Source organism: Alligator mississippiensis, chromosome 12 (assembly GCF_030867095.1).
Source record: "Alligator mississippiensis isolate rAllMis1 chromosome 12, rAllMis1, whole genome shotgun sequence".
NCBI lineage: Eukaryota > Metazoa > Chordata > Crocodylia > Alligatoridae > Alligator > Alligator mississippiensis.
In genome coordinates this window covers 58,611,710-58,635,562 of record NC_081835.1, presented here as the reverse complement: position 1 = coordinate 58,635,562, position 23,853 = coordinate 58,611,710, and the positions used below count along the sequence as shown (strand labels likewise).

Here is a 23,853-nt window from a genome sequence, read left to right as displayed (position 1 = left end):
GCTCATGGGCAGTGCTCGGCAAACAGGAAAGGAAGGTGACTTGATAGTGAGCGTCAGCTCTGTGCTCTCCTGGGCTCCTTGCTGCCAGGTGCTCCTAGGGTGTAAGGACCATGTTAACATAACACTGGGGCAACCTCCTAGGAAGGAGCCGCTGAGGCAGGGCGAGGGCTGTGGCAAGGCGTTGTTGTCCTTGTAATGGGAGAGGAGTAGTAATCATACCGGGGGGCAATCGTGGGTCTTTTCCCCTTCACATAGAATTAAGGCATGGGGCTTTGCCTGCCTAGAGCAAATACTATTGACTCTGACAATAGTCAGTCCCTTCAGACGCTAGGGGTATTTTTATTAGGAAAAAAAACCCAACCAGCACTTACTGCGCTGTGAGACGTAATGAAATAATCAGGCTTTGGCAGGGCCCAGAAAGTAACTGCAGTGCAGGAGCCTTCATAAAAGCAGCTTTCTGCGTCTCTGGGTGCAAGTTTCTATTCCCTCTGGACAAAAACTATGCAGAGGCTTGAAAGCCTCTTAGCTTGAGGAATTCCAGTAAATGCATTGGCAGCAAGGTTGCAGTTCCCCACGCTCCCACTCAACTGTAGCCAAGACCATGGTGGGTCAGGGGAGACCTTGGGCAGCTCTGTCTCCACCGTGTGCTTTCATTCCTCCTGAACAAGGCTTGCAGTGTGCCCGAGGAGGGTCCTGCGCATTGCTTTAGCACCACGAGGCCTGGCCTACCAAGCTGCTCCAGGTCTGTGCTGGAGTGCATGGCTCCAAACCATCAGTGTTAAGGGCTAGAGACTGGAAACCAGGCTCAACTTCCCATCACTAGAGTTATCTTGGTACCTGACCTAAAGGGAACCATTAGCATGGAACCAGCCACATGCTTGAGGGAGGGGTCGACTTTCTAAGAGAAGGCAGGGTCAATTGTCAACTCTTCTGGTGGTTCGAACAGGACTTGGGCTATCTGCTTCCTGTGTTTGACTTGCCGTGTTGAGCCAGGCTTTGCAAAGCAGATGGTAAAATCCCCCTCCCCAGCACTGCCTATGTAGCCTCCAAGGGAAGGAGCTCGTAGAGCACTCTGTAATAATGGCAATGACACAGTGGTTGAATTAACCCTTGATGGTGCTTGAACAGATGAGTGCCGAGGAGAGGATGGAAGCAGCTATCTCATGCTACTAAAGGCTCCTATTTGTGATTTCCCCTCCTAATACTGGTCCATGCCCAAGAAACTAAAGTTCTTTCTCCCACCTTCCCCCAGCTCAGCTGTGGGCATCACACCAGCATCAGCAGAGCCAACCCTTGGAAAAACTGGCTCCACCTTTGCGTATCCAGACACTGAACTACTCAGTAAAATATTTATTTCTCAATTATTTCACAAGAGTTGTTTTTACAAAAACATACAAAAAAAAAAAAAACCAAAACCCCAACGCAGACATGCAAAAAATAAAAATAAAAAAAATCCACCATAGATCCTATTACAAGTAATTGAAATGTACAAATAGAAAGGGAGAGAGCAAGCTTAGATTACGATGATCCCTAGTTTCTGGTATTGCTGCACCGAAGCAATTTGTATCTTGTCTCCGTAATGCTTTAACAGCGACTGACAATCTTAGATAAGCTGCCAAGATCGCGCAGCAAGTGAAGGGACTGTAAGATTAAGAGCAAATGTTTTCTAATATATATACATATATCTATTTTGCAAAGAAATATTTATTCCCTTCTTTTTTTAGGTTTACAGAAACAGCATCTGCAAACTATTAACCGGGTTTATTTTCATTAATGTTCGCAAAGAGGGAGTGACATTTATATCCCTGTGGTTTTATCTTGTATAACTGACAAAGAGCCCTGTGCTTGCCATGGGAATGAAAGCTTCATAATTTCCCTTCCTCCAGCCCTCAAGCGAAGTTTCTCATGGTGGGCTTTTTATCTACAATGAATCCATGTCTTCACTTGCCCGTGAGGTCTTAATACGATCTTCCCTTTACCGTTATTCAGTGAAGGGCTGGCTCACTCACTGGTGAATGCTCTGGTGCTGGGAATATGGTGCTCCCTGGTTAAGAACTTCTTTTCCTTGGGGGTAAAGTGGAATTTCAATCACAGGCTTGTTTGTCCTGCACTATTGCAGTGGCTTCTAGCATTAACCTGGAACGAATGCAGTGGGAGCTTCACCCAAAGCAATGGCCCTGCATCCACATATACTTTGGATCATTCTTGCTCTGTTTGCCCTTTAATAGTTTTCTACTCCTGAGCTCTTGGCTTGTGCCAATGGACCTGACCCCTGTTTCGCTGGCATTCACTCGTAGGTTAGCACAAAGCATCACAGCTATTTCCTAAGTGCTTGGAAAAGATCTTTTTCCCACTAGCTAAATAATTGCCCCTTGAAACCGTGCCCTTTCTGCTGTAGTTATTTGGTCTTTGAGACATGGCTGAAACAACCAGGGGTGTAATAATTGCCCAAGATGCAGCCTTAAGTCATAGAACAAGGTATGCAACAGTCACGGGAATGTGCATGAGACAATCCTATCTACAGGGGATTGCACTGAGAAATCTAAGGAGCTTACTTGGTTTCATGGAGATAGAGATTTCTAAGAGCTCAACACCAAATTTTTCCTACCTGCTATTCAGTGTTTTAGCCATATCCTGTGAATGCCTCACTGTGGTGATTTTGGAAAACCTGGAATTGCATTTTGAAAGAGAAATATCAGGGACCAGGGGAATAGTGCAGGGCTTGGGCTTCAGTGTGCACATACCCTGCATTGTGTTAGCTAGGCTATTAAAATGATACCTTCTCACTGCTCTGTGCCTCCTTTCCTATCTGCAAATTGGGGATAATAACCCTGTCTTGCAGGTGTACTGTGAGGATCAAAGCATAACAGCTTCTGTAAAGCTCAAGTGCAACAAAAATTGGAGCCATAGAAATAATCTTGATTATTTTTGATGTCCAGGCAGGAGCAGGGCTTGTTTGAAATCTGGCCTTTCATGCCTATGGCACCCTTTAGCTTTGTTAAGGACCTAGTGCAAGAGGATTTCAAAATTGCTAAAGTGTTGCTGGTGCACGAGTCCTGTTGAAAGCCGAAGGAATACATACTTCTAGGTCACTTATGTTCACCTTTTAATTCTGGGAGTAATTCAGCATCCCCCGAACACAATGGCTGCTTAATAAGTGTGTAAACAACTGCTGGAATTGAATAAAGTGTCATTACAGGGGATGCGCAGCCTCGAGTGGTTTTGGCAGCAGCATAAGGAAGGCTCTCCATGGACCTATGATTTGTTTGGTGAACATCCAGAGCTGCCTCATTGTTTGAGCAGGGTTGGTGCTGTTGACAGCACTATGACAACAGGAAATTCAGGTCCTTTAGTTCAATTAAAGCTAATCCTCCTGATGGGTTGCCATCTTAATTTTGGAAACCTCTTCCCTGTGTTGGGGCAGTCTGACAAGGAACCTCCAATCCAGTATGTCCCTGCTGCTTCAACCAGAAGATCTAGGCCTTTGCAGACCTCACAGCAAGGTGTTACAGAGGAGCTAGAGTTTTTCTCTCTCCTGCCCTGGACGGAAGCTCAGGACTGCTTATGAGAGCATGGTCCTACTGTAGCTAAACCAGATGCAAACCCTTGCAATGCTACAGGTTATGAGGGACTCTCATTTAGCTCAAGCACCTGTATTTGTGGAGGAGAAACAGTTGGTTCTGAGATTATTCCTGTTGTTAGTTAGTGTACTGGGCTCCAGCCAAAGACTCATTAAATAAGAGGATGCTCACAGAGAAGCAATGAGCGGGGGAGGCAAGGGAGAAGTAAGATTATCTTTATGGGTGATCTCTCTTCCTGTGCACATGTGCTGTTCTACTGGCACTTTTTCTCATCTGTAACTACTGCCAATGTTGGGTTTTATGCCTCAGTGTGAGGTACCCGGACATTTGGACTCTACAGAATGAGCTAAGACAAAATGCCTGCACTTACAATAGAGCAGAGTCTCACGAAGGTGCCTCAGAAGTTGCCATATTTGGTCTTAAATAGACGGATAGACTTAACAATAAGTCTAAATTCACAACGGGGATAAGGGGAGGAGGGACTGAACAGTTTGGGGAGATGATACCGGGTTGAAAGGCCCCCTTGTGAAAAAAAGAGGTGGAGAAAAGGGGAAACCCAACCACTTTCTGCTGAAGGAATTTAATTTACAAGCTTGGGCCACTGACTGCATCCAGGGAATGCAGTTCTGTAAGGGAAGCTGTGTCTCTGAAGGAGGCTGGCTTTAGTACTGTTTGCATAGAGATTTGACAACTGGGTATTCAGCTAAAGTTCACAGATTTTATTTTCTTTTTCCTTGGGAGAGTTCAAGCACCTGAAGCCCTTTAGGGTTTTTTGTGAGTTCACGGACTTAACCAAACAGTACAGAGCAAATGCTGACTTTCAGAAAACTGCAAGACCCCAACTAATGAGATTTTTAGGTAGCTGATGGATTGAGTCCTTCTGGATACTCAAGCCATCCTCGTTCCCTTTGGTTACTAGTTAAGGCTGGTGGTATGTATCTCGCGTTGATATGGGCAGCTGGCTATTCCTAAATGTACAAAGCACAATGCAGGGTCAAGATAATGAATATATACAGCAGGTGTGCACAGTTCCATCTGCCAAAGTTTCTCTCTCTTGCAAGCATTGCAGTCTGGTGATGTAAAAAGAGGTGAGAAGATACATCAGCCTTGGGCGTGCTGGTGTCTAATGTGAATTGGCTACATATGCGACTGCTGAACAATCATGGCTTAGTGACCACTGAAGAAAAAGGGACTATGTAATGGACATTATGCATTTGAGTGATCCTTTGCAAAATGCCATGACCCTGGAGTAGGAAGATACTCAACTTCTCTTTGACTGTCCAGGCAAGATACTCAAATTGGTCAAATCCAGTGGTCCAAGATCCTTCCCTGTTTGGAAGCAAACTCATGTAAACTTGGCAAGTCTTTATATTCTTGAAGTGTGAGGGTGTATGGGTGTGTGTATCCTTTATTATGGGGGGAAGCAAATTTACTCCATATGTGTCTACAGTTGCACACCACTTACCAAAGCCAGATTGCAACTTGCTCTGCCTTCAAAAGGCACAGAGAAAAGAGGGCATGGGAGTGGCATCTGCAGATGCTGGTAGTGGAATCGGTTTTAGTTGAGCGGCACTAGTGTTCTGGTCTAGATTGGCACAGGCCATCCAAACTGGCATTGCAGGATTGGGAAGGAGCTCTCCCTGCTAGGGAAGGCACGTTGGCATTTTTGTCCCAGTTTTTGGGGCTGTGCAGTCAGTTCACAGTGGGCACCTGGTTCTGATGCAGGCTGAACTCTTTGGCTTTGAGGCGCAGGCTGGCAATGCTGTTGGCCATGTTCACCCCCTGGACAGGTGTGGTCGGCGCACTGGAGCTGTAGGATGGCACTGGGCTGCAAGGATAGTGGGTGGGAACAGGAGAAGGAGAAGAGAGGAGCAAATTAAACAAAACCAGTCATGAGATTCTGATGAGCTACAGGAAACCCTCAGCCATGGCGGTGTGAGCAAAGCTGGAACAGCATCCCGCTCTTTGATTAATTTAATTTTCAGTTGTCAGGCACTTGGCTTCTTCCCACCAGCATCTCAGAACCAACTAGCTCTTCCTAATCGTAAACAGTTCCCACAACAGTAGCAGCATCTTGGCATTTTTATGCTGCTAAATTAAAGCAATCAACTTGTGGAAATCAGTTTTAAATGAGATTAAATTTCCTGCCCTGGAGCTTTGAGAGTAAGTCTGAGATAGGTTCATGCAGGAGACCTCACCCCTAGAATTTAGGATGGACGTCAGTACAAGAACCCAACAAGGACATGCCTGGAAGTTCAAATCTTGCAGCTCAGGGAAACCCACCGTCAGTTAAGCACTGAATGGCAGTCGGAGGGTGATACTTGTCCTGCAGCGGCTGATGGCACAAGAGTCAAATAGGTGCCAGACACAAAAGCAAATCAGCTCTAAAAAAAATGACCGTCTCCATGCTAGTATTCTGCACTCATACCATGTGGGATGATGAGGTGCTTTGCAAAGACCTTCACTCAACCATCTCAAAGCACATACGGGAAAGGAAAGGACACTTGTTATGGCAAATGTTTCCGATGGTTTTTAGATCATCCTCGAGTCTAACAGAGAACCCAAGAGCGAGAAGCCTGGTGATTTAAAATAAATAAATTTCCTTTTATAAAATAAACTTTCCTTAGCAAAAGTAAAGCCAGAGCAGTGCATTCAAGGTAGAACAACCCTTGTCACAACCCAAGGTGCTTTGAATGTCTCTATCCTTGTAGTCATCAGAGGCTGGTATTTATTTATTCATCAGAATTTCTTCCCCTCTCCCCACTCCTCTCCTTCCCATAAACCTCCTCACCTTGAAGTCTCTCCCAATCAGAACAATCAAATGATAAGATTCAAACTTGCCTTTCAAATCCACAACATCCACATGTTCAGGCTTATTGAAAATAGGCTAAACTCAATCTTGGTGCAATTCCATTGATTTTGCCGGAATGCCTCCTAAAAGGAATTTCACCCGGTTGAGTTTCCCTGCTGCCCCTGGCATAGAGGGTTTCTAGGCTAATGGAGAAACAATCTCTTGCAAAGCTGTCTGAACTTCCTTTTTCCCCCTTTGGTGCTCCCATCTCTGCTCAGGCTGCCATGGTTCAAGGGAGTCCTACATGGCTCTGACATTTGGAACATTTCCTTTTCTAACTACGGCTTCCACTCTTGTGTGCATATAAATATTCAAAGCTCAGTAGTCGTCCCATGTCGTGAACCCCCACCTTGGGTGCCGGCTGTATTTGCAGGAGCTCTTCTTGGCAATCCTGAAGTGCTTTCCGTTCTGTCTTGGTCTCTTAGGGGCCATTGAAACGCCCACTATTCTCCATGGAAAGAATCCCTTTGTCTTTATTGGGAGCTGCCTGGGAGCTTGCTTCCCTCTCTGTTTCCTGTGCATGTTTAATTCACCCCTTGAGAGATGAGTAATCTGCTTAAGACCATGCCACAATCTTTCCTACATGTTGGTGAAAGGCATTAGAGTTCGCACTTGACTGGGTCCCCACCTCCTTTCTAAACAGGTTTGGAGTACGTTGCTTTGGGAGCTGACGGAGAGGCAGTGCTAAGGCTGTCTGGACTTACCTGTAGGGGGAGGTGGTGGTCCAGGAGAGATAGTCTGGGCTCAAGGAAGTTGGCCTGGGCGCCATGGGCTGTTCAATGGCTGCTTCTTGGCTGTAGGACTTGAGGAGAGAGGCGGACCGGTTGGCTAACATAGCCCTCTCATTGCGGCGGAACTTGGCCCGTCTGTTCTGAAACCACACCTGGGGGCAGAGAGGCAGCGCTGTTAACCCAAGCCCGACTGAAGGCATGGAGGTGTGAGTGAGGAGGGGGATCTGCCCAGTCTTTCCAAATAGCAGTAGTGCAGTAGTGCATGTACCAGTCTGACTGCTTAGAGCATGGGACCAGGTTATTACCTAACCAACTTCAACTCTGCCGTGTCTCTGGGAATAAGTCTGATGCAGGCTGTTTCATCAGAGACTAATGCATCTGCCTGCCATGGCACAGTTTGTAAGAGTGGGCAGTCATGCCCGTGGAAGTTGTTCCCCTCCAGGGCTTTAGTGAGACTCAGGCTCCAGATGGCCCCAGGGAAGGGTGAGACCTGAATGCTGGGCTGCGCCAGGAGGTGGAGGCCTGCTTTCTCCACCCCCTGCAACCTCTGCTCACCTGGACTCGGGCCTCACTGAGGTTCACCCTCCGTGCTAGCTCCTCTCGCACAAACGCATCTGGGTAATGTGTCCTCTCAAAGACTCTCTCCAGAGCCTGGAGCTGGCTGCTGTTGAATGTGGTGCGGTTCCTCCTCTGCTTCTTCTTCCTCTTGGTAGCACCACAGTTTGGACTCAGACTCTCATCTGCGGGAAGTTCAAAAGAGACCACGGCAGAGAGGTTGGGTACAAATGACTTCCAGAAAACCAGCTGCTCCCTCTCTGCCCTGTTAACACAAACATGCTCTGAGGGGCGGGCATTTATACTCAGCGGGAATGGGGATGATCCAGGTTTTAAGGTCAATGATCTCCTGGCCAACCAGTGCTGGGAATGAATACTACCAAGACCTTGAGTTTGCTGTTCACATGTAATCTTTTTTTTCTATCTCTGTTCACTCATGAAATATTGAACCTAGGTCTGTCACTGGTCCATCTCTCTAGCAAAAGGTTTTGGGCACAGATCCAGACCTGAATATAGCAAATTGTGGGCTTCAGTTGGGGTAACATTCACTCTCACGTTGTCTCTAACATCATCAGATGGGGGTAGTGCATGCAGACCTGTCCTGGCAGTTGTTTATGGAGGCCTAGAAGGCAGAACATGTTGTTGGGGGGGGGTTTTTTAATTCTTTCTGGAAATCGTGCTTAATTATTCTTTCCGTGACTGAAGCATCTGGCTTCAATTTGTACCTAATGGCGGGAAAGCATTTTTGAATTGTTTGAAATGTTAATAGTTTTATGACATCCCATTGATTTATAGCAGGGTTACGTTGGGTTTGTGCACTATATGTCAAAATCCGAGGTTATGAGGTGGCACATTACTACCTCCCTGGCTGTACTGAACGATTCCTTGGTAAGCGGGCTATGGTAGTGCTGGTCACAGAACCATATGCCGGCATCGAAAGATGTTACTACGTACAAAAACCAGCATAAATTACACCGAGGTATATGATGACCTGCCCAAGGCCTCAGGCACTTGGAGGAGGGACAACCTTCTGGCAGTCACTTTCTGATCATTTTCATACACGTAGTTTTATATTCCGTGTAAGTCCCCGGAGCCAGAAAAGGCCAAACACCAGCAAACACCCGATACGGGGGAAGGATGTTTTGAGAGGTGCCGTGTTTTGGGTTCGACATGAAATAAAGGCGAGGTGCATCCAGGAGCCGAAGGAGCGAGGAGGACGTGCTTCTCCCTACCCGGAAGACGGCCGTCTGGGCTCCGCTGCGCTTCCCATTTGAAGGCTCGCAAATAAAATTCCGAGAATTCCCTCCCCCGGTGATCGTGCAGAGAGCCTCAAATGTGCTGCCAGCCTCTATTTTACAGTTGCCCCTTTTAGCGAAACTCCTTTTTTGGTTTTGTTTTTCTTCAGAGAGTGAATGAGCCTCTGAATTTAAAAAAATAATTCACGTCTCTACTCTCCCAGCCCCTTCGCGGAACCTGGGACCAAACCCAGCCGGCGCTGGTGAGCCATCTCTGATGGATGGGGCCTGCAGCCTGTAATGAGCCCTTCCCGCGGCCTTTGTGAATCGTGCTCTTGGGTTGAACGGGAAAATTACAGCATGGAGGTTGCTAAGTTCTATAGAAAGAGGACCTTCCTCCTCCTTCCAGCCTATAGCTTTTTAATTGCGGTTATATAGAACGCAGTTACATTTCTAGACAGCCCACGTGGTTTCGTGCCTGTTAAAATATGTCTATAGCAGTGGTGCTCAACTTTTTTTCCCTGTGGGCCAGATGGACAATTTTCGGTCTGTCCATAGGCCAGACCCAGCTGGTAGGCCCTTTTGGTATACTGGACAGGTGCAGCTGGGCCTGATCCGACTGTGTGGAGGGGGGCAGGAGGGCAATCTGGCCTCAATCCAGCCATATGTAGGGAAAGGGCATGGCCCAGCCCTGACCCGGCCACATGGGAGGGAGGACTTGAGAGTTTGACAGTATTAATTGCCACTGCTCCTCCATCACCAAATTTCTCAACCCATGGGGAGCCCTCTAGGATGCATGCCATGGCTCCACGGGCTAGGGTTGGGATTGAGCACCCCTGGTCAAGAGACTGACTTGCTTCTCTCCCTGCCCAAATTTGGTCGGCTAAAAGACATCTAGATTTCCCAGTTGAAGCAATTTGAGGAGAATATGCTGTCACAAGAACCCGTCCAGTCTGTCTGCCTCCTTTGCACCCTGGCCAAGCAGGGCTTTTTAAAAGAGCTGATCCCTGAAGTCGATAGAAAAACTCACATGGAATTTAATGGGAGCAGGTCCCAGCTCGATCACAGACCAGCGGTGCCAGATGATTTCCGTGCAGGGCTGGCATCTGAAACGAGCCGGCGCTGCATGATTCCATGTGCAGAGCAGGGCGGATCATATTTTTGTCTGAGCTTTGCAAAGTCTAAGGACACGGAGATCCAGGATTTTTGTTCAGGCCCCACTGCTAGTTTCAAAGAGCCCCTAAAGCACGTACGAGAGAGATCTTCTCCTGAACCGCAAAAACCACACAGGACATTCCAGGGACGCTCTTAAATGCTATTGTGAGCTGGCGAAAGCCTTTCCCACCTACTCAAATGTTCACTTGAAAGATAGCTGCATCCCGGCCCGGCGCACAGCGTACCTTTGTTCCCAAAGCCCTGTGCACAAGCCTTTTGCTGCCAGAAGAATTTTTCTTCATGTGATTTTTTTTTTTCCTCCCCCTTTCCCCTTCCCTCCCTCCCAACTGCACTGTTGATTGCACATAGGAGGCTCCGCGCCTGGGCGTACCTGTCTGGCTCCTCTAATTAGCTTTGGACAGGGTTCTCCTGCCCCATAATGAAGCAACATCTTTTCTCACTTAGCTCACGCTTTGGAGCGCTTCCCATGCGCAGGATGACAGGACCAGATAAATGCCACTCTAATTGCCAGTGGCATGCATCTGACAGGTTTACAGCACACGGGGTTGGGAGCGATCTCCCGTTCTAGAAAAAGATGCCTTATGAAGCTGGAATCAGCCTTCAGGAACAAATATAAGCAAATGTCCCATTTTCATGCCTTCAGGGAATGAGGGGGACTGAACTGAATGAAGTCCAGTCCCCACCCCCACCTCTGCCTTGTACAGTCGCACATCTGGCCCCAAATCCAAAGCTAACTCTGCTGCCCAGCCACTGCTTTTTCATGCCAAAGGCTTCCATGCCATCAGATAACCTCATTAACGCTTGACTTCTGGACTCACAGGAGGAAGCCTTGCTTAACTGGCTTCTCTGGGATTTTCAACCAGGAATTAGAAAGTGTTTTCCCGTACTGATGCTTTTCCAAGAATAAGACTTGTTAATTATGGAAACTCAGAAATAGCTCGGCACCATATTCCTTTCTTCCCGCTCCCCTCCCCGAAGGGCTTTTGCAGACCTTCCTCAAGGGAGGGGCTGTAGCCACAGAGGGAGTTTGCAAGTTTGCCTTTGCCATAGTTTTGTTAATTTGTGGCTCCATTTGGAGACACTGACTTGATTGTCCAACCTGGAGGTCAGAGGGGACTTTTGAAACATTCCCCCCAGCCGCCTTTTTATGGTGTATTTATCTTCCGCTGATTACAATTTCCTCTGAGGGGAAAAAAATAAAGAGGGGGTAGGGAGGGAAAGGGATAGCGTTACTGAATAATGAAAGATGACATTGCAAAGGAAAAAATGGAGAGAGGCTGCTCGGGAACTCGGAGAAGAAAAACAGAGTTGCCAGGGGTAATCGGAGTGAAGTGGAACGCAGCGGCATGGAGGGAAGCTGTAGTTTCATACCAGGTTTGCGTGCAGCTCAGACAAAGCACAAAGCAGATTCTCGCTGCCTCTTTAACGTCACATCTGTCCCGTGCATCGCTGGAGTCTGAGCAGTTCGGTCATGAAGGCTGGGATTGTCAAAAGTCCCCTAAGAGACGCAGGAGGAAAAGCCCTCTGAGCTTGCAGTGGAACTCGTGTCTCTCCACTTCTGCCTACACAGTAAACTTACCATCCTTGCCGGCAGGGCCCTCAAGCTGCTCCAGACAGGAAGCTTTCTAAACTGGAAGCAAGGTATCTTTGGGCGGGCTAATTTGTGCAGCTTAGTGACAGTGTCAGTTAGCCTACCCCCAAAGTAATTAGCCTGTCCTGCTAATTAGCTACACTTTCTGGTTTCGGAGGCAGCTCACACAAGGCAGCACAGAATGCTTAGCATGCCACTCCTGGGAACAGTACGTTTAGTGGTTAGACACAGCTGTTATCGGCTAGCGGGCTTTGAAAATCCAGTCCAAGATCTAAGCCTTCCAAAGGAATTTGTCTGGGATACTCAAGTGTGTTGGATGTCCAGCTCCCCATGACTTTCAATAGGGGGGAGGAGAAAGGGGAGATGATGTCTGCAATCATGCAAAAGTGACTTAAGAGTCTTTTTACTGTTTTGCAAACGTGAGACAGGGCTCCAATGTACCTCCATCACTGGAAGTCAGCGGGACTTAGGAACTGAAGTTACTTCTGAAAATGTCAATGCCCCCAAATTTGAAAATTGTAAAACCTCTTGGGTACTTCTGAACATTTTAGCCTGGGGGCTAAATGCTGTCAGGTTCCTTTGAAACAAACAGCCCTTAGATTTCTCTTCTTCTGAGCATCACGTTCCTCCATTGCCTACTTCTCTACATTTCTCCTCTTCCTTGCCATGATTCGTGTGACACTGTAATTCCATCAGACAACTCAGTAAAGCAGTGAAGGTGGTCTGAGCCTTCTCCCAAAGATGTTGATGTGGGTTTTGTCATTGGCTTCAACGAGAGCAGGCTTGGGCCTGCAGGTTGGAGGAAAACTGCTCTCTCAAAATAAAGATCTGACCCTGCATTGCAGGTGAGGTGCCTGCTGAGGCCTTGGACAGCGGGATCTGGTGCCAGAGCCTGTCCTGTGCTATTCATGTTCTGTGCAGACCAGGTCCATTCTTCTGATTTTGCACGTTCCTTCTTGGCTTTCATCGGTTTTCTTTAGGAATCCTGTGCTGAGCGGAGACATCAGAAAACCAGCTGCACTTCAGACCTACAGGGTGGAACTCAAGGAGTGGAGTTTCTTGATTCCTTCACCTTAACTTATCTCCATCGAATTTCCCATTACCTAGCAAAAGAGCTTGCTCCCAGGGGCTGCGGTAACGGTATTGCATTGTGCAGGCCAGTGTCTTGTTCCTGTCGTGGCCATGCTTTGAGGGATCTTTTCTCTTTTGTGCTGGAATTCAGTCCTTGAGGCCTGTCTGCATCTTCCAGATGGGAACGCTGTCTCTCCTGGCTTTGGTTTCAAACTGAATTTAAAGGAGCATTGGCCTAAGTTCTGAAGCCAGTTGGAGCTGCCCGAAGCCAGTGAGAGCTGTGCCTCTGAAATTCAAGCCATCCGTTGTTTATTTAGGGCCTAATCCTGCGGCTCCAAGAAGGCTCTGAGTGCAGGGGCAGCAGGGATCTGATCACTCTGTGCTGCCAAGCTTAGCTCCTTGAAAGCCTGTGGTGGCCTGCTGCCTAGGGAAGGTTGTACAAAGTTCTCGTGGTTCCCCCAGTATGGGTTGGCTGGTGCAACAGTCCTGGTGCTACGGTACTCACTGTTAAATGGCTCTGCTGCTGTGAAGAAGGGATGGAGATAAGTCTAGGGGTTAAAATGAGGCAAGGAAGAGAGCAGAGGATAAATGTCCTGCCTTCCCCCTGGATTGGGCAAGCTCCTTCTCTGCACTGGCTGGTGCAGGGAGAGCTGCTTGTTCCCACAGCTTTCAGCCACCCTTGCTAACGTGCAGCCCACTTTACTCATAAGCCATTACGATTGGGACAACGAATACACAATTTTCTACCCCTCTGATGCTGCAGTCAGGGGCCGGAGGGGTGGGTGCGGATCCGTGCCCATGAATGCTGACGTTAAATCTCGCCTCATTACGTTGCAAGGAAGAAAAGAACCTGGGCAGTGCACAATCTCTTGCATTATTTCACACAATCCATTTATTAGCGAGCAGTTTGCCAAAGGCCTTTTCAGCTGTACTTCTTTCCCCCCAGCCAAAGGATCAAATCTTCTTTGCAGTTACTTCCTCTCTCTTCCCTACCTTCCCCTCTCCCATCCCAGCAATTCCTTTTTTTCTTCTCTTTTTCAGTATAATTTAAGGGTTGAACTAGCCTAAAGGGAATTAGCTGTAAATTCTTCCTAAGACAAATAAATTCAGCCCTCTAAGTTTCTGCCTTTTTCAGACTGTTGAGAGACATTTTGCGTTTGTTTTCCTTGAAATAATGATCACGGCATATATGACCCTGAGGCTGCGGCCGGCTCTAACCAAATAAATAGCTTTTATTAATTAACGTTTATCCTTAACAAATAAAACCCCAATTTGATCTCGGACGGCTGAATTAGCAAAAATAAACAACTGGTTCTCTGGGCACTTGATGTGGATTTAACAAATTAACGCTGGGCCTTAATCAGGGAAGCCGCAGGGTGGTGGAGCCTTTTACAGCCAAGAAATCCTTTGGAAAAACAATGTCTTTCGTTTCTCCCATGGTCTTTCTCGGTAAACATGTGGACTCCCTTTATATACTCCAGGGAAACCAAAGGAGCTATCGTAACGATGTCCACGTAGGCTTCATGTGCAATTGTTTAACTCATTCCTTAAATCATGGAATCAATATTAAATGTCTCCCTTCGGATTAATCTGCCAAGTAAATGATACAGGCCTGCAGAGTAGATTTTTTTTTTCTCTAGATTTTTTTCTTTTTCTTCCCTTGAACAAAAATAATTTGCCCTTTTGCTAGTACCTTTCATCTGAGGAACTCAAAGCTCTTTACAGATCTTAATTAATTCAGCTTCATACATTCTTCCCAGGAGGGAGATGCATGGGGAACCTGAGCACAAGGAGGTAAAGTGATTTGCTGAAAGCCATATTTCAAGTTGGCTGAAAAGAGAACCCAGGAGTTCTGACTCCTAGTCACCCGCTCTAACTCCTAAACCTCACCAAGCATCCTAAATATTCTCATTCCCTTTCTGGATCCTGACTTGGGAAAGCACTCTTACTGCAGACAGCAGGGGACCACGTGCCTAGCTTCAAACCCACTAAACTTTTGGTACAGACTTGAACAGGAATGGATCGCTTTCCTGATCCAGGAGTCTCACAGAGGAGGAAAGCAAAGATCAGGTCCTGAGTTGTCTGGAGAGCTCATTTCCCTCCTCTTACCACTTGACTACACTGAATTTCCAATTTGACAGTTATAGATGTGATGGGAACCAAAAACTCTACCATAAATATTTAATCTGCAGAAATTATGTCATGAGGTCTGTTGTGCCTGAGCAGTAATGAAGTTCCTGGACTTTTGCAAACATTTGCTTGCCCCCGCCACGTTGTTTTTAAGGACTCCGTCTATTGGATTTGGCCTGCGCAGCACAGCACAAATAGAGACTGCAGAAGTATATACAGGCCTACACTCGGGCACAGCCTCCCTGGAGCTTGCCAGTGTCCAGGCTTTGAACTGTTTGCTCTCACTTGGAAAGCCAGCTCAATTTGTGTAACCAAGCTGAGGCTTGCTCTGGGACCTGCTTTTCATCTCTCAGGCTAAGAAATACAATTCGATACATCGCTTCCTGGGGTACAAGCTTTTTTCTTCCACCCTGTGGTTGCACAGCTGTTTGCCATGGAAGGATTCCGCTGCCTTACGTGTGTGGGAAGCAGTTAAGTTTCAGTGGGTCATTGACAGTGGGAGCGTCTACACGTTCATTAATGCACCTTTGCTAATGTGCATTAAATTTAGTACCTCCATTGTGAGGTACTAGAAAAAGGTGCATTAGCCTATTTTAATGCTCATTAGCGAAAGCAGATTTTTTTTGTGACGCTTTAATACGCATTCAAATAGGCTAATGAACATTAAAGCACATGTGTAGATGCTCCCAGTGGGTCTGACCCTGCAGGATGAGGAGAGCTTCCGGTGAGGTTCTCCGTACACACAGCTCCCACTGATTGCTCTCAGCACCATGGAGAATTGGGCCCTACAAGGCCAAACCTGCTTCCAGCCAGGTCAGCAATAGTACTTGTGTTTGCTCCAGGCTCTGTGGCAGAGATTTATTGTTGTTAATGGTGGTATCGCTGTAGCCCCCAAGTGAGGTCAAGGCTTAGTGGTGACAGGCGCTGCACAGACACCTTGTGAGAGACAGTCACCACCCAACAGAGTTTATCACCTCAATTAGACAGGACAGACAGGAAACCGAGGGAAACTGTGTTTTGGAAGTTCCAGTCCCATCTAGTATCTGGCAGGCAAAGCTGGGAAAATTACTCAAATCTCCTGAGAATCATAGACAAGCCATATAACCAGCCTGCCTCCCCACGCCCCACTTGAGAGCAAGTCTAAAACTACCTTTTCAAGATAATGAGGCTACCAATTTGTACTTTGGTTTTGACTTTAAGGTTCCTTTTCTGCTACTTCTCAGAAAAGGCCTTGCCAGCATGAAATGAGATGAACCACACAGCCTTCACTGAGAACTGCTGGCTTTGAGAACATGGTGCATTATACCAAGAGGAGATGGGCCAAGCTTTCAAGCAAGGGCAGAGAAGCAGCCACTGTCCTCCAGGAGCTCGAGGAGCTGCACCCTTGACATTGCATGTACTAAGAGCTGGATCTTGTGCCCACTGGAGCCCAGTGGCAAAGCTCTAATTAACTTCCTGGTGCAGGGGTTTGCCCTCAGTTGGCAATTCCCTGGCTAGACCAACATTTATGCAATAGGCTAGAGAGCCCTGACTTGGTGACACCAGACTCTTCCATGAAGCACCTACCCACCTGGAAAAAAAACAGGCAAAAAAAAAAGAAAAAAAAAAGGAAACGAAACAGTTTAGGTCCACTGAGCAAAGGGATTCACATGTCCATTCAGACCCATCTACCAAACAGGCCAGGCACCATAGTCTGATGACTAAGGAAGATGGTCTGTGCTGGGCTACCATCAAAAGCCAGAGCCCACCCTCCTGGCACCCTCCCCAGTCCCCACTTAGACTGGGGACTCCCTGCAGTAGTGGCTGGGCCAGCCCAAGAGAGCAGTGGAGCCTGGTCCCAAGTCATCAGGGCTGGGGTGGAGGACCACTAACTGCTTGAGCTGCACCTGGAAGCAGTTACCCACTTGCCCTGCTTCAGGGGCCCTCTGTATCAGCCATGGTTAGGTTTTTGGAGTGTGTCAGGGATTTGCATGCAGCTTTACAGGCTCCCCATTGAGCTCTCTGCCAACAGTGAAGCCCCTGGGAACCTTTGCGAACGTGTAATGCAGATCACATGGCTGCAGCAGTGGGCTCCATTTTGATGAAGCAAACTCAGTAAATTGTCCTGCCTTCCCTCTGGTGCCTTTGACAGCAGGAAGGAGCATTACCCATGTCTTGGATCATGGCAGACAGCAAGTTCTCATTTGTGCTGAGATAACCAAGCCACGGCAGATGGCACCACCCCGTGAGAGTGAGCTGAAATTGTCTTTCCAATGCAGAGACCTGGATTCAGACCTTTTCCCCAAGCAAGCCAAGCTTAGCTATAGGGCTTATCTTTACCTTCTTCCCCAAGCAAGCCAAGCTTAGCTATAGGGCTTATCTTTACCTTCTTCCCCAAGCAAGCCAAGCTTAGCTATAATGCTTATCCTTACCTTCTCTCCACCTCTCCTATTAAAAGCCAATCCCTGATCAAGCCAGTCCCTCATGGGCTATTCTGTTGCCAGAAAAACACTTGAGGACTAAGCGGAGAGCTTTTATGGCAGTGATTACTGTGCTATTTGCATAAATCACATGCTGTATGTTCAGTCTGATTGGATCCCTGAAGGATCAAGTGTCCACTGAGAGCCCAAGCTGCAAAGCACCGACTTGGAGTTAACTGGCTGGAAGCAATAGGTCATTTTCCTTGCTCGAATATGGAGATGGGGGAAGCTGTCTTTCTGGATCATGCATAGCTGGCCCTGATGATCAACACCTAGTGGAGAGAAAGTTTGGCGCTCAGCGGCGGCGTCAGGTTGAGGGCATGCCGTGCTGCTAAGAACTGGAGCAAAACCACCCGACAGGAGGAAATATGCAAGAAGCCCTGAGACTTGGCTCTGGGAGCAGTACCCAGCCCTCCCACCACCACGGCTTTTTCCACTCTGCGGTGAGTTTTCGAACAAAAAGCAACGAACGAGCTCATTGTGGAAGGAACCGAGCTCGGGACGGGGCCAAGAGGAATGTGTGTGCGGGGGGAGGGAGAGTCCAGAAAACTGCTGAATCCTAAGGAAACTTTCCCGGCGCAAGTGAAGGACATGAAAAATTTAAGAGGGGGGCAAGTCTCGGCTACTGTAGAAACATTACAGCAAAATGTTTCCGAGGATGTTTCACCTCATTAATTGTGAAAAAGCTGAAACGCTGACACGTTTTTACAGGCTGCCAGTTTTGCTGGGGAAAAGTGTCTCTGTTTAAAAGGAGCAGCGAAAGCCCCGACTGAGAAGGAGGCCAAAGCTCTCCCGTGAGGGTCTTTCCCTTCCACTCACTGACAGGCAGCAGCAGACTATTTTATAGTTATGGAGCTGCAGGCTGCACCAGCCAGAAACCACCCGGACCAGCCTTTCTCTGCCACAAACTTCACTGCCACCTTTACCCATAGGAATCCTTCCCCATGGGAATAAACCCAGGAACCTCAGTAAGGCTACTTGGCTGCTGGATTGGGTCCTGAGAGCAGAATGATCTCCGATTGTAAAGTCTCTGGGACAGAGACTGCCTATATGTTTTGTGCTTACTCAGCACCTGGCATGTGTTCGTGTTCCCAGCTACTACTTCACTACAACTAATAAACGATGACAGATGCCGAGAGCCTGACCCTTGGCCAGTGTGATGCCACAGAGGTCCACCAAAGTCAGTGCAGCTCCATTTATTTACACCAGACATGGATCTAGTGCCCATGCAATCACTACATTCGTGCTGATGAAATCCTGAGACTACCAACACGTATTTGCAAATGAACTCTAGGCATTTCTTCCAGTGGGGCCTACAGAACTGTACTTCTGCCAAAGGTCTTTAGCAAAGCATATCCTCAAGAGTTGCGTGTATATGGGCAAGTCCAGGGCACAAGCAAAGCTGTTCTGGCACAGAGATACTTATGTACGTGGAAGTCATTAATGACTAAATGCAGTGCATTTGCCCAGCTGGGGGGAAGGGGGTGAATCAATAGGGAATGGTGTTTTCATGGTCCAGTTTCTAGGACGGCTCTGTAAACAAGAGCGAGTATCATAAATAAATACCAAGGGCTGGCCATGGAATCGCAGCATTAGTGCTCCAAAGGGTTAAAACCATCTGCTTTCCAGAGCTATTAGGGGCTGGAGGAGCTGGAAAAGGTGGTGCATCTCAGGCAAAAAAGTTCATAAGTTCCTACAAGACTCAGGATCCTAAGTATTACTGTATTCAGCTGCAGTTAGGCACCTAACTACCATTAACAATTTGGCCTGAGTCCCTTTCAAAACAGAACTTAGGATCCTAAGTCCCACTGCATTAATTGGTTATTGATATTTTGCTGCTACAGCTATTTTCAGTGGAGTTGTTTTCAATTACAGTTATTCCTAAGTTATTTTCAATGGAGCACGTCTGCAAATTGCTACTGTACTCGGCACCCTTAGAGCTGGAGAGACAATGCTCTGCGTTGTCCAGGGACAAACCCCATCACCAAATAAGAGGTTGAATCAAAAGGGTTGCTTGGTGCTTTAGGACACGAGTAAGTTTGTCCAGTACCTAGTACACTGCTAAGCACAGTGGTGTCTTAGTTCATGACCGGGCTTTCAAGTGCCACTGCAATACAAGTCATCAACAGTAATCGCCAGAGAGCAATCCTCCACTTGGGTGACTGAAGGGCCTCAATGGGTAGCAGAAGGATTAAGGAGGGAGGACTGTTGACACAAGTGAAGGTCACACCTCCATCCCACAGCCAGGGATGGGGGTGTTTGAGCCTGGGGTTTTGGTTTGGGCTTCTCCGACATGAGTCTTGTCTAGGTCTCTGTCTCTTCTTTTTGCAGTCTGATGGCTACATCCTGGAGGGTGGCAAGGTGTAGCCATCCTTCCTCCAAACTTCCTCCACTGCCAAGTGTGTGTCCATATGCAGACAGAGTGAATTTTTGTCTGGTAGCGTTTGGAAGTTGAAGCTACTGGACTGACAGCTATGGGCCAAGAAGCCTTCAGCAGCACAGGCACTGCACAGGGCAGGCGTTTTCTCAGGAGAGCTCCATCTTCACGGCCACAGACCTCTGGGGTGAAACTGCTGTCCTGGAGCGATTCAGTCCTTTGTGTGCTCATGTGGAGAAACTTGTCCACTGGGTTCTAGGCTGAGCCCAGCACATTTCATGCAGACTTCTGTCTCTGCTACAGCCATCCACCTTAAGACACTGGTATAGCTGCCCCTTAATGTACACCCCAAAGGTGTTACCTGTAGCAGCAGAACACAGGTAAAAAACACAAGTACAAATCCATGGTGTAGTTCAGGATGGAAATTAGGGAAGGCCCAAGCTGTTCATGGATGACCATGACCGAAGGCCTGTCATCGCAGCAAATTGTTGGTGTTGCAAATGATTGAAAATGGGCTCAGAGCTGGCATGGCCTAGGTGGGCCGTGTCTTTCCCAGGCCAACCGTGGCTATGTGCCATGTGCAAGCCAGGGGATGCAGCAGTTTTTACCATGTCTGTCCTTTTTGCAGTGGTGCCTGACTGGAATCAGAGCAATTTCCCATCACAAACAGAATGCTAGTTGCTGCATTTATATCAACAGGCCAGAGCACATAAGGGCTGAGATCTGTAACCAGAGCAATGGCTCAGGGCTCCCAGTGTTTGGGATTATTGTCTGCACATGGTTAAGGCTGGCATTTATTGGGGAATCCAGAATGGCTGTGAGCGAGCTGTGCTGCTCTCTTGGGTCAGTGATTTGTATACCAAAAATTCCCTCCTGAGGCCACCTCTGTGCACCACTGCAGGTCACTACAACCCAGAGCTGAGCTTTCAAGAGCTGCCAAGTGAATTACATGCATTCTAAAAAGGCTGTAATTACTGCCTTGCACAATACACTGTAATGGCTCCAAAGTAGCCTCTTTGGTCTATTGTGTCAAATCTCCTGCAGTTCTATGACAGATGGAACTGCAGTGGAAATTAAATCACAAAAGAAATGGAGTTCGGGTTGCACCGAGGGCCTGGCTTTAACCCACGCAAAAAAGGGAAGGTTAAAATTCAAGCTGTCTGTTGTTTGCTTGGGTGAATTCATTTCTTCTTTAAAGTGTTGTGAACTAATTGAGTGACATGAAGGGATGGTCTCCCTACTTGTGTGTGTGACCTTCTCTTGGGTTCCCCTGGCTGGAGTGTGCTTCATCCATCCACTGCCATGCAGGGTGGTTATTGGTGTGGTTTGACTGCTTTCTTTTTTAGGGGCTGAGTTCATGAGTTTGTGGTGAGGGTCGTGGACTAAGAATTGGGAGATATGGTAAAATTCCTGCCTCTGCCACGCTGTCTGGGGGTAACGGTGACAAGTCTCATGGGTCCAGATCCCCCAAAGGATTTAGGTGCCTGCATCCCTTTGAGGATCTAGCCCTAACTCTCCCTGTGCCTCGGCTCCTCACAGGAGGAGTGGGGGTCATGTTATTGTATTTAGAGACTAAACTCCTGGAAGCAAAGACCATCTCATGTTCTATGTCTGCATTGCCCAGAACAAAGGGGCACGGGTCCGAGCTGAATTCCCCCGGACACTACTTTCAGAGAAATATAATAATATATGCCTATTTACACAGTGCCATTGCTGTTCCTATCCCAGTATGTGCCAGCAGTAGTTAGCAATTTTAAAGCTCTCTTCGTCCTCGGAGCACTTTACCAAAGTTACCTAATTAAGCCTGCAAGATAATATCCCCATTTTGCAAAGGGGAAAAGTAAGATTTAAAGAGGTTAAGGCCTTGCATTCCTAGGTCGCCTGCTCAAATCCGGTGCTGGCTGACAGCAGTCCAAAGGCCTATTTGAAAGCCTTTCTACGTGATCTCACCCTAGTCTGTCACACACCAATTAATGCAGTGGGCATTAATTGGCCCCTTGTTGGCAGGCTCAAGAGAAAAGCTAAGGGCTGAATGGGCTATGGAGATTGACAGCAGCAGAGAAAGACCCTGGCGAGCACAGGGGCAGAATGGTGAGGGAGTCTTGCCCTGTTACTACTTCATCTGTGAATAAACAGAAGGCGTCAGAGCCGAGCTAGGTTCACTGGGGACTGAGCTGCAGAGGAGTGGGAATCATTCAAGGTCTCTCAGTTTGCACCTATGACCTTCATTCTTATCCTTATTTTCTCATTTGGTCTTCTCCTCTGCCTTTATTTGATTTTGGTAGCCTTGGCAAAGGAGACAGGTCTCTAGCAGATCAGTTCATTTCACCAGATGCAAATTCACTCCAGAGGCAGTGAGTGAGAGTGTTCAGAGTAGTTTAGGAGACTTATCCACATGGTTCTCATTAAACCTAAAAGGAGAATCACTGACACTGCTTTCAGGATGTTGGTGAAGCCATGGGTAAAAAAGCTAGAGAGAGAGACGGAGAGTACAGATATCTTAGAGGGAGGAACCACCCCAGGAGACAGAAAGATCTACCATACAGCGGAGATGAGGCTTCTATGTAGAAGTGGCTTTGACCACAAACCCGTCTCCAAATACTCCTGAAAGTCTGATTGGATTTTTGCCTGTGTAGTTCAGGGCCTTTCAGTCTTGTAAGCATTTACATAATATCAATATTATTACTTCTGCTTTCCTTTTGTCCTTATTTATAATGGATCCAATCATGGAATCGTTTTCTCAGGCAAAACTCAGCTGGTGTTTCAACCTCCTCCCACCTCACGTCCCCAAAACAAAACTCAGAACCAAAAATCAGAGCCTAAAATATAACTGAAGACCAGGTTATATCCCTATGGAGCATGGCATGAGTCTATTTATTATCTCTGTCAGTTAGTCAGAGGTTTCTTCTGGACAGACTGACTACAGTCTTTTGGAGTTGGTTGTAATGCTCTGTTCTCATGTTTCCCCTGTTACAGAATGGATCAAAGAAACTGATTTGCTTAAGTTATGGTAGGCAATGGGGTGGACGGGTCGTATCATGACCTGCATTGCTGCAGCCATGGCCTTTCAGCATGTTATTATTAGACAGACTTTTACGCTGCCTTTCCTATGAGAAACTCTGAAAAGCAGGCATTATGTCCTTAATTTTAGTAAATGGAGGGATGGGCCATTGCAGAGGGAAGTGATTTGCACCAGGTGATGGGCAAAGTCAGGGGCAAAGCCTGAAACACAATCCTGATCTCCTGATTCCTGATCTTCACACCATACTAGTGTGCTTCCTTTTGCTCTTGTATGCTGGAGATGAAAGATTAATGACTAAATCACTCCAGCTCTTGGCACAGCTGATGTGAGCAAGTCCCTCCCAAAGCGGGGTCTGTTCCTGGAAGGCTGTGTTGGCCTTGCCAGAACCAGGAGAGCCAGTGGGAAGGGACCGAATCAGCCCAAGCACAGAATGACATGTTGCTGGTGGAGGGGACCAAGAACTTTTTATTTTCTTCTCTAAAGTAATTGCGAGCTCCTGCAAGGAGTTGTCCTGGACCACTACAATAGTCTCCCTGTCCCAAAGCCAGCACTTAAAGTCTGGGAAACCATCTCATGGCAGAAGAGAAACAATTTTTGGTTGTCTTGTGCAACAATTGTCTTGTGTATCCTCCTTGCTCTGCTGGTTAAAGGGTTGCACTGCAGCTACAACTGGGCCTCTGGAAACAGGCCCATGCTCCCCCACATGGGACTCATTTCATCTCCTTGTTTTGCTAACACATTTTATGCAGTGCATTATGTTTTGCTTTTTAAGTTTTAAAATTAGTAAGGGAAAAATATAGCTGAGAGAGAGAGAGAGTGACAACATGGGTGATAGTTAACAGATGTGCTAAGGGCTTCTGCTGTGGGGAAGTACAATCAATTCAGACCCTGATGAAGGCAGCTTTGCTGCAGTCCTGTCCTGTAGCCCATACCATTTATGACAACTCTGTACACGTGTACAGATAACAGTAGTGCAGCAGGAGTCTGTGGAGTGACCACCCAGGTTCTCCAAACAATGACATCTTTTAACATCTCTGTATTGTCTTTCCCCATAGCACTGCACGGTAAACCTTA

General features: G+C 47.3%; 1 protein-coding gene across 1 annotated transcript in view; it reads right to left on the bottom strand.

Annotated features, from left to right (window-relative positions):
• Positions 1 to 1,335: 1,335 nt before the first annotated feature.
• Positions 1,336 to 23,853, bottom strand: part of PRRX2 (paired related homeobox 2) — a 58,956-nt gene continuing 36,438 nt past the window's right edge. Inside the window, exons 2-4 of the mRNA XM_006272305.4 lie at positions 7,719 to 7,903; positions 7,137 to 7,315; positions 1,336 to 5,409 (exon numbers count right to left, since the gene is read on the bottom strand). Of these exons, the coding sequence (XP_006272367.1) occupies positions 5,274 to 5,409; positions 7,137 to 7,315; positions 7,719 to 7,903 (500 nt within the window). The 3' untranslated portion in view covers positions 1,336 to 5,273. The remainder of the gene's footprint in view (positions 5,410 to 7,136; positions 7,316 to 7,718; positions 7,904 to 23,853) is intronic.